A 19,769-nucleotide genomic window follows, 5' to 3' on the forward strand; every position below is an offset into this window, starting at 1 on the left:
TTAATACAATCCAACCTGATTTGCTTTGTCAGAAACTCCAGAAGACTCAGGTGGAGGCCTCAACAATCTCCTGGATCAAAGACTACCTGACAAACAGACCACAGTTTGCGAGACTGAAGGGTTGTGAGTCTAACCAGGTAGTCAGCAGCACAGGAGCACTACAGGGGACTGTACTCTCACCATTCCTCTTCACTTTGTACACCTCAGACTTCCAGTACAAGACAGACTCCTGACATCTGCAGAAATACTCGGATGATTCTGCAGTCGTTGGTGGATCAGAGATGGACAAGAAGCTGAGTACAAGAAGGTGGTGGACCGCTTTGTGGCATGGTGTGGAAACAATCATCTCATTTTGAACGTAACTAAAAGAAAGGAGATGATTGTAGATTTTAAGAGAAACAGGAATAAGTCAAAAACTATTTCTATCATGGGAGAAGAAGTGGAGGTGGTGGAGGAATATAAATACCTCGGTGTTCACCTGGACAACAGACTAGAGTGGAGATACAACTGTGAAGCCATCTACAAGAAGGGACAGAGCAGACTGTACTTCTTGAGGAAGCTTAGGTCCTTTGGTGTTTGTAGCAGGATGCTGCATATCTTCTATAAGTCTGTTGTGGAAAGTGTGATCTCTTCTACCATCATCTGCTGGGGAAGCAGCATCAGAGCCAGGGACTTAAAAAAGCTCAACAAGCTGGTAAAGAAGGCTGGCTCTGTTCTGGGGACTCCTCTGGAACCTCTGGAGATTATTGTGGAAAGAAGGATTCTTCATAAAATGAAGAACATTATGGAGAACCCTGAGCATCCTCTTCATGAGACTGTCCTACAACAACAGAGTGTTTTCAGTCAGAGGCTTCTTCAGATCTGCTGTAAGACGGAGCGCTACAGGAGATCCTTCCTGCCATCAGCATCTACAACGTCACTTTGAGGAAACCTTCATAATATGAGCTATAACAACATTTAATTTCCCTTTGGGATTAATAAAGTATTTTTGAATTGAATTGAATTGAATGTAATAGGAGCATCTTGGTAGGACATCGTTTGCCGGAAGTTTAGGCTTACCTAGCGATTTTTACTGGTACATAAGTAATGACTTGCGGGCACGTCGTAAACCAGTCTTTGTAATAAAGTAGTTGTATCTTGAACAACGTACCTCACTCCTTCTAAGCAGTTTGTAAAAGTCTTTTTCCTGGGTTTTTGTTCATTCTGTGCCACACCCAGAAATTCCTACAGCATTCACAAGAATTGGTAGTTGTTACACCTGTCTTCATTGGTCTATATATCATCGCCTGGCTTGTTGTAAAAGCCCTTTGCGCAGTGTTTTTTGAAGTAGTGTAAAGGAAGAGCTCCTCTGCATTTCCAGACACAACTTGTTTTGGACAATTGATTATTATTATTTTTTTTTAAATCTCAAATGTATTTTGCATAAAACTGTTCCTTTCTCCTCTTTTCAATGAAAGCAGACTGTGCCTCATACCAAATGTCAAATGTTTTTCTCCACTGCCCCATAACTGTAACAAGACACAACTTCCTACACTGTCTTCCTCTTTAGTTTCTGTTTTTGCTTAGGGTTTAGAAATTAAGGAAATATGTTTGATCTGTCTTTATTGTTTAAAGGTTTAAAGTGACATTGTTTTGCCAGCAGCTTTACTTTGTCATCTTCAACAAGTTTATCCTTTTGTTCTCTCCCACATTGGCAGCCAGTGAGGAAAACAATCAAAACAAGTGGGCTTTAAAGCAACTCGTTTAGCAGGTTTCCACCCACATTCACACCAATGCACATTCTATCGTGCACTATAGAGAAACACATTGGCTGTTAAAATGGCACGCACACTGGCTTTTGGACATGAATACACTGGAAACAGCACACTTCTCCTAGGCTTCAGTTCCTATGTGGTGCAAATTAATTCAGATGAGTTGGACTTTGTGTTTTACTGTCACTTAAAACATATTAGCCACAGTTTGTGGTGATCGGACTTAAAATATGTGCTATCCTTCTGTGTTCTGCCACTTTGCTTTGCTTTCTATAGCTCTGTGGTGGTTAGTTATCCTTCAGTTCAATTCAGTTTATTTATTCAACACCAATTCACAACACAAGGCAATTTACAAAACACAGATTCAGTTCATATACTAATAAATCAGATCGAATCACATATGTTCCAGTTATCGGTGCTAGTTATCTTACAAGCAGTCAAATTCAGTTTAAAATGCCATGAGTTGAAAAGCCCATTTTTCCTCACGTAAGCCCAGCAGATTGCTTTTGTCTGTGCACAATAACAAATATCTAATTTTTTTGATGTTGTAAGGCACAGTCTCCATTACAGTTTAAGTAAAGGATGTGATAGAAACGGACGCTCTGCTTTGGAGTTTGCAGTAATGAGTGAACTGATGCTTGTTGTTGTTTAGGTCCACTTCAGTCTCGTGAAATTCTGAATACTCAGGCGTATATAGATAAATAATAATGGCTTTAGATGGCACGTCATATATATAATTCTTTAAAGTGCTAATATTTGCTTGCATTTTCTTTTGTAGCATGCATTAAATGCAAGAGTTTGCTGTACAAAATGTAATAAATTGGCATTTTTGACAGAAAAATAATAGTTTAGATTAATTGATTAAATAAAATGTAGCTGAGATATTTGTTGGGAATATGGGTTGCATTTGGGTTTAGGCTCTGGGCATTGCACCTTCTATATTATAGATGCATGGCTGACTGAAAGAAAAACCCAAAAGCACTAACATATGTTCCATTTATAACGCAAATTGTATCACCTTGCAAAACCACAATCCAGCATCCTCCTCTCTATTTTAAATGAAATGATGACGTTTTTGTGTTGTGAAGTCATCTCCATAGATGGTAGTTCAGATACAATATCTAGCACTGCAGGCTGGTCTGGGTGGAGGGTTATCAGATTTGTGGCGTAGGGTACAGCAAACAAACCCTGGAACAATTTGTACAGGTTTAGAAAGACTGTGTTTTATTGAATAATTCTTCTAGCTGTCTTACTTTGGTCCCTTGTCCTACTAATTTAGCAATACATCTTTGTTAAATCAAACCCTCTCTCAGCTGAAAACAGGTCAGTCCTGAGGCTTGTAGGTTGACTTAGATGTACAAATAGTGATTGAAGGGATTTTCCAGTAAGCAGTTGGAATGTAGTTGTCTTTGGAGGCTTTGATGCATGGGGTTGCTTCTCAGTTCTTACCGCCCAGACAAGGATGTGGGAATGCGGGTAGCCATTATTTTGTGTTCTTCTACTCTGATTAGGCACAGAATAAGCTTGATCAAATCACAAACAAATTTTGTGCTACCGAGCTCCCATGAGAGTTTAGGATGACCTGAAGAATTCTCACACTTGTTTTTGTGTTTTGTACTGAAATAAAGAAACTTTCAGCTGTGAAGGCTGCCTTATTCCTTTCTGATTTCTGCTTCCTTAGAGGAAGGCACACTGACTGATGCTCTTAGCTTGACTATAAATGATTCATGAAATGATACACAATCTGCTGAGCCTCCTCTATCATTTAAAGGGCATCAATAATAGAATGCTGACCGCTTGCTTCTTTTCAATATGCCGCTGCCATTTATCCAATTCTGTCTATAAAAACTGAATGGTTCAGTTCTGTCTCCTCCACTAAGAAGACGCAAATAAAAGACTAAATAATTCCTTTTTGTGTTTACAAGCTGACTGCAATGCAGCCTTGCGTTAATATTATGAAAAATTAACCTAAAGGTCTTGTTTATTCTGGTAGGTTTAATTGCTAAAAAAAAAAGTAGTGACAGTAACCTTAATAATTAGCATGTTTAGGGGCATTGAACAATAAGATGTAGACTGCTGTTTGAGCATTAGTTGTTTTTTTGTTGAGGTCACTGCTGTGCTCAGTTTGCAGAAATGTTTTAGTATTCTGAATGTTGAGCTGTCTATCTTTTTCCTACTGCTGGAATTGATTTTATATTTTGCCTCTTACCCCATCACTTGGTTACAAGCCTCAAATATGGGCTTGTCATTCTGCCAAGCATAGGGACAGCTGCGTCTGCATGCTTTACACTTTGTCCATGACACAACAACACCAGTGCTAAACCACAGATGTGTGATCAGTGGATTTCTGCACTCGGTACCATCCAGAATGTTCTCCTCTGTATGACCACAGTCTGGGAATATACCGTGGCATCTCTTTTCTCTTGTCTTGTAGCAGAGATATAATTTTTACATCTAAAATCAGATGGCTGGGTGAACATTGCCTCATTCTCGTCTGTCATGTAGGCCTGGCTTCGATAAGGAAATAGAGAAAGAAGCATGAGGGTTAGTGCGATCTCCAGCCCTGCGAAAATAATTTAGTGACTAGAGTTGAGTAACTTCCACCAGATTTATGTTTTTACAGCAGCAAAGGGAGTCGTCTGGCTGACAGAAAGGGATAACCGTGAGTGCAAAATCTTCGTCAGTGGCTGACTAAGCAGTAACAGATTATTCGGTGACTGCTTTATACATACAGTAGACTGCTTTTCACTATCCTCGTAGTAACATACAGTTTAAACCAGAAATGGACATAAACTGTATAAACACACATAACCTTTTTTGTAACTGTCTGATAAAGGAATAGAGGATGCTATTTCATATAATTACCAAACAATAATTCAATTTAATTCAAAATACTTTTAATCCCAAAGGGAAATTAAATGTTGTAGCTCATATTATACAGGAGTCATTGTATTCACATCAAGAAAGTCCTTTGGTCCACTTGTTTTGTCCGGAACAAAAGCGGACTTTTTTCGTTTGGTGCATTTTGCTTTCACATTGCACGCTTGCAAGTGAACTATAACTTGTAAACAAAGATATGTATGTGACGATCGTTGGTCCCATTGGACCATATATTGTTGAAGTAGCATTATTGGCTAATAAATACCTATAATGCATACAAATGTTCTCTGTCGCTTCGTGTCTGAATGAAGCCTGACTGTTGTGTAAATGACTAAATTCTGTCTCATTTTGATAAAACCCATAGTGCCACCCATCGTTTGTGGGAAGGGTTTTAAGTGTCTCAGTTTTTCATTTTCACACCTGTAAGATTTGTTGTTTGTTCAATACCACCTAATGAGGTTATACACTGAATTGCAGGTTGCATTTTGCAATTAGTCTTTTGCAAGCAAGTGGACAAGAGTGAGCTTTACAGGTCAATGTCATGTCTCAGGTCTGAGGCTGGTGTGGTCATAGTTGCTACCTTCTTTATTGACTCAGCTCTGTGTCAGCAGCTTCAAACAGAAACCACGGGAGTGGCTTCTCTCTTTGATTATATATTTTGTTTGCTTTGTCCAGACTACCAGCCTCTAAGCTGTGGTAATGTAAAACCCATAATTCTGTGTTATGCAGCAATCCAGTATATATTTTAAAAATATGTTTAGGTGATAAATCAAATATAAAGTGAAATGGCTGTTTGATTATTCAGTTTATTTATAGTTTAATAATATTTGTGACTGTATTCATTTTTAAAATGCATCTTTCTGGGCCACCCTCAACTCTGTTGCCACACAGCTTCTCTTTGTGGTTGTAGCTGAAAACAGAAGTTGTCACGCTGCTAAGAAACAGTCTGCACTTATGTTCATTCTACCTGAATTACATTAGGCACTTGGGAACCTTTTTTATTTTATTTTACACAGTTTATAAAACATTAAAACACTGAATAAAATCCAATAGGGCTTTAATAACATGGTTGAATTGAAATAATGAACATAAACATTTCTGGTTATAAAACACAGAACAAAAACTGTGCAATCATATGTTTGTAGGCTGCAGCTAAACACGAACAAAATAATCTTACTTCTGCAGACTTAAAGAGGATTCTTCTAAGAAATAAAAATATCACGGCAAACCATAAAAACTAAACAAGAATAATATCCACAGAAACCCAACTCTTGACCTAAAATAACATCAACTGGTCTTATTACTCTCATGTAAATATTTGTATATTTGAACAAAGGTGGCATCAAGGATAATTTCAATAATCTTTCCAGCAATGCGCTCATTTCTATGAAGTACTTAAGTGACACTAATCCAAAAAAACAAGCATGGAATTGCTGTGTGGTTATGAAACTGTACTTGCTAAAAGCCAAACTGTTTAAATATATGGTGATGCAGTAAAGTCATCTGTATTTTATAGCTGCCAGAAATCTTTGTCCAGATCAGCGTAAAATCTCAGTGAAGGCCAAAGAACGGTCACCTGAATGACCACTATATCCACAGGTTACTGGAACTGATAAATGAACATTACTATAATCATTATAAATAACTAAACAGTCCATAATTAGGTGGATTGCATTGCAGTCTGCTCTTAGTTTAAATGGATCTTTCCATAACACATTAGAAGCATAAGTAAACACAAAAAATATGAACAACACTGCATGATCTGCAGTTTATTTTGTGTGACTCGTTTTTTTTTCTTTAATATTGATCCATCTGTTGTCTATACCTGCTTATCTATGTAGTGGGCTGGTGCCTATCTCCAGTGGTGACTGAGTGAAAGGTGGGAAACACCCAGCGCATCCTGCTAGTCCATTACAGCACAAACAACCAAACCCAATCGTAAGGGGAAATTTAAAGCAAGCAAGCTGGAGTACCCTGAGAGAATCCATGCATGGGCAGGAAGAAAATGTTTGCCAGCAAGAACCCAGGATGTTCTTGCTGCAAGACGACACCACCTTGCAGCCTTGTTTTAACATTATAATTTCAAAATAATCTAAATAGCTGGTTGGATCAAGATGATCGAGCTAGATTGACTGACCATTTAAAGATTTAAACTAGAATCAAATGGGTAAAGAGTTTAATCTTGGAGTTTGGCTGAAACGTTACTTGAATAGAATTAAGTTGGGTACCTCCATAGTGTGACCCACTGACGGCTGGAGCTATAGCTATGACCTCCAGCCATAAGTGTAGTGCGCTGTGCCGCTATTAATGCCACTCTGTGATATTGTTACAGTAAAAAAAAAATTATAATAAAAACATAAATAAACAAATAGCCCAGCCAATACTTAAAATCATAGTCGGCATTAGTAGAGCCAGTGGAAAACGGACAGAAATTCTCAAATATTGCCGTATTTATGTATTTAGTTTTTAGTATAAATGTCCTTATTTTTGTTGGTGTCTATGCACATGAATTAATTTCTAAAGCTTTAATGACAAAATGAAAGTCACATTTGATTTATTATTTTACAAGTTAGTAGAAAGAAATTCTAATTTCCCTGTCAATTCCCCAGAGGCCATGTTGTTATGAAATGGACTCTGAGTATAATGAATAAATAAAGGTTATTCCCCATCAGTCTGACCTTTTGGTTTTGTTGCTTTTTTGTCTGCTACGTTTAATCAAACATGTTCTCCGTGTATTTATTTTTGTTTCTTTTGTGTTGCACCTTTCTGGTGTTTATTTTTCAATTTTTCATCTGTATCCCTCATTTGCTCAGGGACTTTCTTCCTCGCGGATCAGGCATTGTTACCCGCAGACCTCTCATTTTGCAGCTGGTCAATAATAAAGCAGGTGAGTACGCCTTTTCCGGGAAACACAAAATCCCAATTTTCTTTCATCACTGCCCTGCATATGGCCTCTCTGTCTCTTGCCTCAAGCTAGGCACATTATTCGCTACTTTCATGTCTTAAATGTAATTTTGTCATTCTCTTCACTGCTCTTTCTTTTTCCCTTCTCCTTTGTTTTCTACCTAACTCTGCATACTCATTTCTACCCTCCTGTGCAGAATATGCTGAATTCCTGCACTGCAAAGGAAAGAAGTTTGTGGATTTTGATGAAGTGCGGACGGAAATTGAAGCAGAAACAGACAGGATTACAGGATCCAATAAAGGCATTTCTCCTATCCCTATCAACCTGAGGGTCTACTCCCCAAATGGTAATGAACATTGTTGTTAATTATTAAACACGTCTTGATCAAGAAACATGAACTTTTAATTCAGCATGGTAAAGGCTGAAGTCAACATTCTACAAAAGACTCTCAACCAGGTCTGCATTCTCGTTTTTTTCTCACATGGCAGTATTGAACCTGACCCTGATTGACCTCCCGGGTATGACTAAAGTTGCTGTTGGAGATCAGCCTCCAGACATCGAGCATCAAATCCGAGACATGCTGATGCAGTTCATCACCAAGGAGAGCTGTCTGGTCCTGGCAGTCACCCCTGCTAACATGGATCTGGCTAACTCAGACGCTTTGAAGATTGCCAAAGAGGTGGACCCACAAGGTAAACAGTGAAATCTTAGATGCCACTGTCAGCATGTATCTGTCTTCAATTGTTTACTTAAATAGACTTTTGCTCTTCTTAAATATATGCAGGTCTTCGTACCATTGGTGTTATAACAAAGTTGGACCTCATGGATGAAGGCACAGATGCAAAAGATATTCTTGAAAATAAACTGCTTCCACTGAGGAGAGGTTAGTGTTGTATGACACACACACACACACACACACACAGACATATTTACGCGAAACCTGTCCAGTTTGTCCTAATTGTTTATGGTTGTGTGTCTAGGTTACATTGGTGTGGTAAACCGGAGTCAAAAAGATATTGACGGGAAGAAAGACATTCGTGCTGCACTTGCTGCAGAGAGGAAGTTCTTCCTGTCCCACCCTGCCTACAGGCACTTGGCAGACCGTATGGGCACCCCTTATCTGCAAAAGGCTCTAAACCAGGTCTCCATGCTTCTGTTTTTTACTTTAAAGCGATGTCTTTGCCATTCCATGTTATTATCTAATTTACCATGACTACGTGTCTGCAGCAATTGACCAATCACATCAGGGACACACTGCCTGGGCTGCGTAGTAAACTGCAGAGTCAACTCCTCTCTCTGGAGAAGGAGGTGGAAGAGTACAAGAATTTCCGTCCTGATGATCCAACTCGCAAGACAAAGGCCTTGTTGCAGTAAGTGCAGTTTTAGATGTCTATGTGCGGAGATGCACGTTAATTAATAGATTTATAATTTAGTGCTTCAAACTTGTGCACAATAAATGTTTAGTAGTACAAGCAACAGCAAGCAACCATCTCGTCTAAATTAAGTATTGTTTTTCTATAGATTTTTAGGTTGTAGTATCGCAGTACACAAACTTGGTAACCAGTTGGCACTTATTGAGACATTTTTTAAGTTTCAGAATATACTGAAAACTGTTAAGGAATTGTAGAGTTTCATCATCTAACATCTAAAGTGATCCAATTTCTTGTAAATAAAAGATGCTAGCTTATGTCTCATTTCAAATGCATAGAAAGGGATGATTCTCAAACCTCTTGTCTTTTGTGTAATGCTTACAGGATGGTTCAGCAGTTTGGTGTGGACTTTGAAAAATGCATCGAAGGATCTGGGGACCAGGTGGACACTAATGAGTTGTCAGGTGGTGCCAGGATTAACCGACTTTTCCATGAACGCTTCCCCTTTGAGCTAGTCAAGGTTAAAAGTGTTTATAAATAATGTCCTTCTGAGGGTTTAAATAGTTTGTGTCTTGACTAAGACTTGTTAACTAAAGTTTGTTAATGGTTTTTGTTTAACTTGTTGTCCAGATTGTGTTTGATGAGAAAGAACTGAGGAGGGAAATCAGTCATGCAATCAAAAATGTCCATGGTGTCAGGCAAGTACAGTCCAGCTTAAACAAATCCCAAGATACCCCTTATGCAATATATTTCACACTGAATGCTGTTCTTCCTTTGTCAGAGCTATAATTAAAGCCTAAACATAACAAACTAGCATTCCCAACTAAAAGTGATGTATTCAGGACCTGTCATTTGTTTTATGTGAATTATGTTTTCCATTCTACTGTTTCTTAGTGGCCGTTTCTCAGATATACCACCCACCTTTTTCTGTAGTAGAGTGTGCAGTTCATTTGTCAATCAAGTAATGTTGATATCTAGTGAGTTTGTATATGTGGACCTCAATGAAATGTCCTATGTGCCATCTTATGTGTTACGTTCATTGTTTGCCTTGCTTTGGCACTTCATATCTTCTCCTCTTCTAGCAGGTCCTCCTTCTAGGTCCTCCTTCTAGGAGGTCCTCCTAGAAGAGGTAAAGGTCCTCTTCACAGTTTTAATCTTTTATTTGCAAATACAGATGTTTCCTCGACACCTGTTTTGTCCTTCTGTCTCATTGGACGTTTTATTTTTTTCGCTTTAACCCACACATCTGTTAACTGTTCTGTGTGTCGGCCTCTGTGCCTCTGTCTCTCTGTGCATCCTCAGAACGGGGCTGTTCACTCCAGACCTGGCGTTTGAGGCCATCGTGAAAAAGCAGATTGTTAAGTTGAAAACGCCCTGTCTCAAATGTATCGATCTGGTCATTCAAGAGCTCATCAACACAGTCAGGCAGTGCACCAACAAGGTACTGCAAATGTCCAACAACTCCCGACCCAGCCAGGACTCAGAGCAGGGCCAACCGTGGGTGTAGCAGAGGGCGTGCTGGCACAGAGCATTAGCTGTTGCATATAGGACAGTTCCTCTGATTTAGTTTTTTTGTTTTAATTGAGAAAAGTCCTATGCAGTTTGCCCTCTGCCAGCCCGGCTCTGAAAGCTCTGTGTTCAGGCAGCGCTGTCGTGTTGTGGAGTGTTGTGACGGGTGACGTGTTGTTGTGGATAAGAGATGTTCCCAAGACCGAGACTCTCCGGTCTCTGCTGGACAAGCTGCAGGTCTCACAGCTCAGTACATTTAACCAGTAGAATGCAATGTCTATCTTTACCACACTGACCAAATGTTGGTGAAAATGCTTATTGGGGAATAGAATGTGAACAACCTGCGACTTGTCCTCCACTGTTTGAGTTCTTGCTACTAGAAAATGACTTGATTACCGCTTCCTGTCTTATTTCTCTCTGTCTTTATAAATTCCCCCTTTCTTTTATTTCCACCTAACCCACTCTCCCTACCTTTACAACAAATTACAAAACTAACCCTATGACCTTTCAGAACGGGGCTCTTCACCCCCGACCTGGCTTTCGAGACGATTGTCAAAAAGCAGATCCGCAAACTCAAAGAGCCCAGCCTCAAATTTGTGGATCTTGTGCTGACTGAAGTCACTGCTCTCGTCATGAAGTGTGCCAATAAGGTAACTAAGGATGTATATGGCATTATAATGCCAAGATGAGAGAAGAGATTTCTTTGTTGTTTATTGCTGTCCAGTCCAGTTTACATCCACTGATGCTCATTGCTTTGAAAGTCTGTATCCCCCTTTTTCCATTCTACTGATGTGGCACTAATATTGAATATTTTCTTGCAAGCTGTTTTTAAAACCTTCAGCACAGCTTAAAATTTTCTACCATGCCGCTCCTCATGAACATATTTTTGTACCTCTGCCTCAGTTTTTTCAGGTGTATTTTTTTTTTGTCCCCCACTCTCACCGTTTTACCCTTAATGTTTAAGAGCCAGCCAACTCGGTTCAGCGATGCACGATTGTTGACCCACATGACTTACATTCTGCTATCAGCTGAACTGGAAAGAAATTGAACTAAAAGGAATGATACTTGGACAAAGCATTTCATTTGTGACAGTGCACCACTGCCATCTTGTGGACAAATGAGGGCACTGCACAGTAAGAAAATACTGTATGTGGCTCACTGAGCCAATTGTACCTCTTCCCTGCCTTTTGGGCTTCCTTTGCCTCAACCCAGACTGTCCTCTATCATTCAGTCTTCACTAACATTGCTTCTGCTAAACCTGTACCATCAGTTAGGGATGACAGTTTAAAATCCTATTGGTCTTATTAGTGTATTGTTACCAGTGATTGATTTAGTCTAAAGGGGATGTCTTGGGCAACATAATTCAACTTAGTTAACGTCATCTTTGACTGTTGGTATAGGGCCTCTAGCACCAATAACCACCATGTACTTAAAATCTGTGGTGTGTTGGATTGTGGTTGCCTGCATCTGTGTGACACTGAAATGTCACTTGACAATGTTTTTACTCTTTTCTTTGTTTCCTACTTATTCTCACTTCTCACTCCTGTTTTTCTCTGGTTCTTGTTGGTAAGTCCTATTAAGGTCAAGCTTACATGTAAGTGTGTGCGTGTGCGTGTTTGTCTGTAATAAATGCCGCAGTTACATGTTGCCTTGCTTTGCAGCTCAACTCCTACCCCAGACTGAGAGAGGAGACTGAGAGGATTGTCACCACCCACGTAAGAGAAAGAGAAGGGAAGACCAAGGATCAGGTGCGTTGCTAGGCTATTAATTCAATGATCTAGTGGCTCGTTGATCATTTTGATTGGTTCATTGTGTTGCCTAAGGGCAACTCAAGATGTTTCAGGATCTGGTATTATTGCCCAGTTTTACAACTGCTTTGAAAACATTTTTTTAAAGGTTTTCGCTAAGTCACAGCTCCGTTCTACTGTCGGTGTGAGCTGACACAGAGAAAAGTCCGATTAGCGGATAGACTTATAATAAGATGAGTAAACTAACAACATGTTGGACCCAGATTGAAGCTCACAGTTTGAGCAGAAACTAGTCAGAACCCGTATCAATAAACGTTGCTGACTCCGGTTGAACACTCAATAAAATATGTCACATTGCCAGAAGCACAGTAGGTGAAGAGGGCTTGTGCAGCAACATGTAGGGGAGGGGCACTGGTGTACAACTTCATCTTCCTATACAGCGGGTGAAAACTGTGGTTACTCCGTTACTCTATCAGGCATCTAATTAAAAGGTCTTGAAACCATAAGGAGAGTATGATGGAATATTTTTATGGTTTTGTAACAAAGTTGGTAAAGCTTGATCCCAGTAACCTGCTAATGCCTACTTCAGTTCCATATTCTATTATCAAACTTTATTTACTAGACCATAGCAGGCCTATGGCCTTTCCAGAGATCAGAGTTAAGGAATCTCTGCTTTTAAAATCAATATAATAAATAATTTACAAAACAAAGACCTTTTTCCAGAAAATCACTGAAATTGTATAAGTAAGACTGTTCCAGAGATATACTCTCAAAAAATTAGCATATTGTGATAAAGTTCATTATTTTCCATAATGTCATGATGAAAATTTAACATTCATATATTTTAGATTCATTGCACACTAACTGAAATATTTCAGGTCTTTTATTGTCTTAATACGGATGATTTTGGCAAACAGCTCATGAAAACCCAAAATTCATATCTCACAAAATTAGCATATTTCATCCGACCAATAAAAGAAAAGTGTTTTTAATACAAAAAACGTCAACCTTCAAATAATCATGTACAGTTATGCACTCAATACTTGGTCGGGAATCCTTTTGCAGAAATGACTGCTTCAATGTGGCGTGGCATGGAGGCAATCAGCCTGTGGCACTGCTGAGGTCTTATGGAGGCCCAGGATGCTTCGATAGCGGCCTTTAGCTCATCCAGAGTGTTGGGTCTTGAGTCTCTCAACGTTCTCTTCACAATATCCCACAGATTCTCTATGGGGTTCAGGTCAGGAGAGTTGGCAGGCCAATTGAGCACAGTGATACCATGGTCAGTAAACCATTTACCAGTGGTTTTGGCACTGTGAGCAGGTGCCAGGTCGTGCTGAAAAATGAAATCTTCATCTCCATAAAGCTTTTCAGCAGATGGAAGCATGAAGTGCTCCAAAATCTCCTGATAGCTAGCTGCATTGACCCTGCCCTTGATAAAACACAGTGGACCAACACCAGCAGCTGACACGGCACCCCAGACCATCACTGACTGTGGGTACTTGACACTGGACTTCTGGCATTTCCTTCTCCCCAGTCTTCCTCCAGACTCTGGCACCTTGATTTCCGAATGACATGCAGAATTTGCTTTCATCCGAAAAAAGTACTTTGGACCACTGAGCAACAGTCCAGTGCTGCTTCTCTGTAGCCCAGGTCAGGCGCTTCTGCCGCTGTTTCTGGTTCAAAAGTGGCTTGACCTGGGGAATGCGGCACCTGTAGCCCATTTCCTGCACACGCCTGTGCACGGTGGCTCTGGATGTTTCTACTCCAGACTCAGTCCACTGCTTCCGCAGGTCCCCCAAGGTCTGGAATCGGCCCTTCTCCACAATCTTCCTCAGGGTCCGGTCACCTCTTCTCGTTGTGCAGCGTTTTCTGCCACACTTTTTCCTTCCCACAGACTTCCCACTGAGGTGCCTTGATACAGCACTCTGGGAACAGCCTATTCGTTCAGAAATTTCTTTCTGTGTCTTACCCTCTTGCTTGAGGGTGTCAATAGTGGCCTTCTGGACAGCAGTCAGGTCGGCAGTCTTACCCATGATTGAGGTTTTGAGTGATGAACCAGGCTGGGAGTTTTAAAGGCCTCAGGAATCTTTTGCAGGTGTTTAGAGTTAACTCGTTGATTCAGATGATTAGGTTCATAGCTCGTTTAGAGACCCTTTTAATAATATGCTAATTTTGTGAGATAGGAATTTTGGGTTTTCATGAGCTGTATGCCAAAATCATCCGTATTAAGACAATAAAAGACCTGAAATATTTCAGTTAGTGTGCAATGAATCTAAAATATATGAATGTTACATTTTCATCATGACATTATGGAAAATAATGAACTTTATCACAATATGCTAATATTTTGAGAAGGACCTATATTATATTTCTTCTGCATCTTTTTCTTTCTCTGTTATCTCTGTTATTTATTTATTTATTTTTTTGGACTGTACGGATAATAAAAATCTGACCAATGTCCATATGTCCATGTATTCTTTTTAAATACCAGGTAAATATTTGTACAGAGAAGTTTAAAAACTGCTTTAGAGTTTCTGACAGACCTGAAATTTTTACTCTGGAAAAGTTTGCAATTTTAAAAGAAAAATTGCCTTGGGAGCACTTTTATTTCTTTGTTAAATACACTGTGATTGGTAGAATATCCCCATTGTTATCAAATCTTTTTTTTTTTCTGTCATTTAACTTGTGTTTAATCTCTATTTTAAGTGTAAACGCAGGAATTATTATTTTTGTAAACGCAACAGTTCAGACTCAGCAATACTTTAGTTGGCTGAGAGAACATAGAGGCACAAAGTTCTGTGGTTCTCAAAAACCTCAGTTCCTGGTAAAGGTTGTGGTTAGAAAAATAGGTTTGAAGTTTATCATCTTAAAAAATATATGGAAAAAGCTGACATCTTAGATTTATTCTTAGCTCCGATTTAATGATGCGATTCTTAGAAGGTTAAAACAGAGTCTACAGTTCAGCAAATAAAGAAGATGAGATGCAAAGTCAGTTACTGTCATCCGAATAGCTTCTGTTAGCCGTTATGAGTCACTAGCTTCTCAATTTACTGATCCCCCAGTGGCAGTGCGAGTGGGAAAAAAAGCTAGTTTGAACCTTTGTAGCCCCACTTAGGTTCCATGTATGCATTTATCAGTGGATGACATTAAAAATCTCTGTAGTCCTTCCCATTTAGGGCCAGAGGTTCTGTCTGCCTGCAGTTATTTACAAATAATTATCTGTCATTACTTCACTTTCTGTGCTGTTGCTTCAGCGGGCAAAAACAATCCAGCAGGGAATATTTGAAAGATGAAATATGATCTGTTTAGTGCAGATTGATTCAGGAGCAAATTAGATACAACTGTACATTGTATGTATTTGATTACAGGAAGTGTACTCAAGGGTTTTCTTGGACCATTTATATTTGCTTGCACCCTGTGAATGTAAAATCAAGAATTAAACCTGTTTGCAAAATACCTGCATTGTTCCTTTTTTGTGCAAGTTTCATCATGAGTATAAATGGAAACAAGCAGGATTTGTGAGATTATTTGTTAACAAAATGGATGACTAACCAGCTATACAACAATGATCTTTTGTTCCATCTTCCCTCTTTATTTTAGTCATAGTTATCCTCTAATGTTTGTTTGTTGTATTAGTGATTTCAGAAAAGCTGCCAGTAATTGCACCACAAACAGGTGTTCAAAAAGCGAGTAGCACTGCTGTTGGTCAGGAGCTTGGTAAATTATGGGGTTTATAAACAGAAACCTTTTGAGTAATATCGTTTTCTCAAATCAACCACAGTGCTGCAGATTGCAGCCTTGATTTTATCACTTTTATAAGCTGAAATAGTTGGTTTGTCTGATTTTAAGGAAGAGGGTAAAGTCAGATGTGAGACTTTTCACTTTCTAATTTGGGCCATATCTTGGTATAGTAAAATAAAGTCCTCTTTCTCTGTTAAAGGTCCTGCTGCTGATTGACATTGAGCTGTCCTACATCAACACCAACCATGAGGACTTCATAGGCTTTGCTAAGTATGTAGCCTTCCTTTCTATGATCAGTCTCTTGTATAGCTTGGTGCCGTGACCCCAAATGCTTTTCCTCTGCATTTGTGGATCATAGGAGTCCAAAAGAATGACTGATGAATCTAAATATCACCTTTAATCAGCCACATGTTAAAAAGCAGTGGTACATTGGTATTATTTAGCATGGCACTAAGTGATTCTGCTACATCATAGCATGTGTCTCCCTGTGGGGGAGGTGGAAGCCACAATAATCATAATTTGACCAAACTTCCATTATTTGCAATTTTGTTTTACCCCTGCATGAAACATTCCCAGCCTTCCCACCCGTCAGTCAAACATGCGCATTTGCTTGGAAAAAAAAAAATGTGTTCCTATGTGCGGCATGCTTGTCATAGCAGTGCTCGCGATATGTATCTGTTGCTGCTTTGCTCTGGAAACTAATTTGCACAAAGCAAAGTTTTCATGTTTTCGGTGGTGTATCTCAAAGCAATCTAGAGTTTGCGGGCGGTTTGGTGTGCTTCCTAGTGCAGCAGTAACAGTCATTTGTAGTTGAGTGGAGCTCCTCTGCAGTGTGGATTTTCTTTTTGACAGTGTATCAGAAAAAGTCCCTTCGGGAGCATGTGTCAGGGTTTACGTTTTGCCTCTGCATGGCAAGGGAATTGACATATCGCATCAAAGGTCAGCAAGAGCGGTTTAATGGTTCTCATGACGTCACTTTCAGTCTTGACTACAGAAGGCTGGATGATGGTAGCTCCCCAGGGTACGGGAACAACAGGTGGGGATAAATTGAGGTTTTTGTTTGTAACACAAGTGCATGTGGACAAAGAATATCATTGAAAAGCTTCATTTATTTCAGTAATTCATTTAATGAAGGTAAAAACTTTTTTTGATAGGTTTATTACACACAAAGAAAATTACATTATGTAAAATCAAAAAGATTACGTGTTATTGTTCTTACATAATTATTTTTAATACAGAATCGTTTACATGCATGTACTGCACAGCAGTCAGGACATAGTTGGGGCTCTTTTTGAACAAGTTACTTGATAAATGCAGCGTGGCGTAGAGACGTTCAACCTGTGGTTCTGCTGAGGTGTAGTGGAAGCCCTGGTTGCTGCATCGTTGGGTCTGGTGTCTCACTTTTCTCTATACAATACCCCATAGGGTTTCCATGGGGTGTATTCAGGCCAGTTTGTTTGGGTTATCAAGCACAGTAATACCATGATCATCAGGTATTGGTACTTTTGTCAGTGTGAGCAGGGGTTAACTCCAGCTGGATAATGAAATCAGCATCACCATAAACCCTGTCAGCAGAAGGAAGCATAAAGTGCTCAAAAAACACCTCCTGGTAGATGGCTCTGATGACTTTGGACTTGATAGACACAACATAGAAGAGATAGAAGACCAAAACTCCCCCATCATCACTGAGTGTGGAAACTTCACACGGGACCTCAAGCAACTTTGGCTCTGTGTTTTCCACTTTTCCTTCAGAGTCTGGGACCTTGATTTCCAAAGGAAATGTAAAACCTACTTTCTTCTGTCACTACGACCACTGAACAACATCTTCTCCATGTCCTGGATCTGTCTGTGTGTGGTGGCTCTTGGAACACTAAATCCAGCTGTGTTCCACACCTTGTGAATCTCCCCCAAAATCTTTAATGAGGTTTACTTTACAATCCTCCTAAGGGTGCAGATATCACTGTTGATTGTGCATCATTTTTTAACACACTTTTTCCTTCCACTTAACTTTCAGTACATGTTTGGATACAGCTCTCTCTGAGCACCCAACTTCTTTAACAAAGTCTGCTAGAAAAGTGTCAAGATGTCAGTGGATCTTCTCCAAAATACCATACTTTGTATTACAAAATGTTACATAAGATTCAAACTTTCTGAGAAAATGAATTTTGGGTTTTCCTTAGTTGTAAGTCATAATTATCAGAATTAATAGAAATTAGTACTTGAAATATATCACTCTGTGTGTAATAAATCTATAGGAGCTTTGCTTTTGAATGAAATAAATGAACTTTTGAATGAAAATGTAATTTATTGAGATGCAGCTGTCCATCTAAGAGTGCTCGAACATTTACATTCTATAAAGATTAGCCTTAACTCTTCGGTTTTTGTAGTGATGTAATGAATTCACCCATATTAAAAATCTGACGGTTGATTTCCTTTTAAGACTGAAAGCCAGAAGAATAAAAACAGGAAGTGAACATAATGTTAATATAAATACAAAGTACCATCCAGGTGTGTAAGAACCATACATATGTTTCTATCAGGTTCTTATTTATTCTCTGTATTTCTTTGTGTATGACAGTGCTCAGCAGAGGAACATTGCTACCAACAAGAAGAGGGCAGTACCCAACCAGGTACGTTTGGCCACTAAAATGTCTCCTTTTCCCCAATCCCAGGTCTAATCTTTTCTCACAGATGCCCCCTATTATATAACCCGTCCCATTATAATCACGTTGTCAACAAACTTCAACCAATAATCTATTTCTTCCTCTGGTGATATTACTCCCCAGTCTTCTGTAGTCCTTATGTTCAAATATGTAGCGTTCTGAAGCTGGTATTTCTTCTCGAAGTTTTTTCATGATGGTTTTATCAAAGTTTGTTGATCTTTTTGAATGTCCCCTTTTTGACGATGATAGTTAAAAGGGAGAGCTGTGATAGTGATTAGAATGAGGGCCCTGTTCCCCGCTTTTTGACACAAGCTTATCTCTTCAGGATCATCATTATTTTCTGCATGTGATCTGGGCATGTTGCATTGGCACAGCAGTAATTAATCACTGAATTAAGATGATTGTTTTGCCTTCCCATTAACTCCCAAGCATCTTTGCGCTCATTAAAATTCAAGATGTGCATGTATATTGCAACAATCATCTGAGCAACAAATGTGACATAACCAAATTGTAATATATCTTGCAAGTAATTGTAATTGCATGTAATTCTTGTGCTCTGTCTCTCTCTCTCTCTTTCTCTTCCTGTCCTGTTTTCATCTTTCATTCTGGCTGCCTCTTCGATTTCATCTTTTTTCCCTTGTTACTACCTCAAACACCTTTTTTCCACCTATTTATTATTCTTAATATTTCATTCACTTCCACTTCTCTATTCCTCATTTCTTCTACCCCAACGTACACTGTCCTACATCTTCGCTTTTTTGATTTTTATACTTTCATTTTTATACTGCCCCCTCTGCTTTAACCCCACTTCCCTTCCTATTACTGCAGGGTGAAATTTTGGTAAGTACCCCACATTAAACCACACCCTGCCAGGGGCAGCAGGGGTAGGCCATGCAGAAAAACTGAGGCCGTGCCAGTAAAGGTCAGCCGGTTCAGTTAGTGTTGAACATAAACTCTTTAGAGATACTTGGGCGAATGTTGGCTCCTGTGTAAATAAAAGGTGATACCTTCACTGTAATAAAATGTTTTGCCCTTCTGCAGCTTGTCGGGCTAGGCGAGGCCCAGGAAGAAAAGGTAGAGTCTCCAGACTGACAAAAGTGGCATCAGTTGTTTTTTCCAAACTTGGTGCAGTTTTACCAGTAATTTGGACTGTCACTAACACTTGACCTATTTAAACGTATCTCTTTTTGTGGAGAAGGCAG

General features: G+C 39.3%; 1 protein-coding gene across 6 annotated transcripts in view; it reads left to right on the top strand.

Annotated features, from left to right (window-relative positions):
- Positions 1-19,769, top strand: part of LOC124862879 (dynamin-2) — a 33,291-nt gene that overhangs the window by 2,001 nt on the left and 11,521 nt on the right. For 2 of the 6 annotated variants that reach the window (XM_047357069.1, XM_047357066.1), the window contains exons 2-15: positions 7,445-7,518; positions 7,733-7,882; positions 8,025-8,228; positions 8,321-8,419; positions 8,517-8,677; positions 8,764-8,906; positions 9,291-9,426; positions 9,537-9,604; positions 10,209-10,347; positions 12,077-12,163; positions 16,104-16,174; positions 16,887-16,940; positions 18,483-18,534; positions 19,396-19,407. In XM_047357069.1, coding sequence (XP_047213025.1) covers positions 7,445-7,518; positions 7,733-7,882; positions 8,025-8,228; positions 8,321-8,419; positions 8,517-8,677; positions 8,764-8,906; positions 9,291-9,426; positions 9,537-9,604; positions 10,209-10,347; positions 12,077-12,163; positions 16,104-16,174; positions 16,887-16,940; positions 18,483-18,534; positions 19,396-19,407 — 1,450 coding nt within the window. Of the gene's footprint in view, positions 1-7,444; positions 7,519-7,732; positions 7,883-8,024; positions 8,229-8,320; positions 8,420-8,516; positions 8,678-8,763; positions 8,907-9,290; positions 9,427-9,536; positions 9,605-10,208; positions 10,348-10,926; positions 11,066-12,076; positions 12,164-16,103; positions 16,175-16,886; positions 16,941-18,482; positions 18,535-19,395; positions 19,408-19,769 lie in introns of all 6 variants that reach the window. The other 4 variants (XM_047357067.1, XM_047357068.1, XM_047357070.1 and 1 more) reach the window with 4 other exon arrangements.

The sequence above is a fragment of the Girardinichthys multiradiatus genome, chromosome X (assembly GCF_021462225.1).
Source record: "Girardinichthys multiradiatus isolate DD_20200921_A chromosome X, DD_fGirMul_XY1, whole genome shotgun sequence".
In the NCBI taxonomy this organism is placed as follows: domain Eukaryota; kingdom Metazoa; phylum Chordata; class Actinopteri; order Cyprinodontiformes; family Goodeidae; genus Girardinichthys; species Girardinichthys multiradiatus.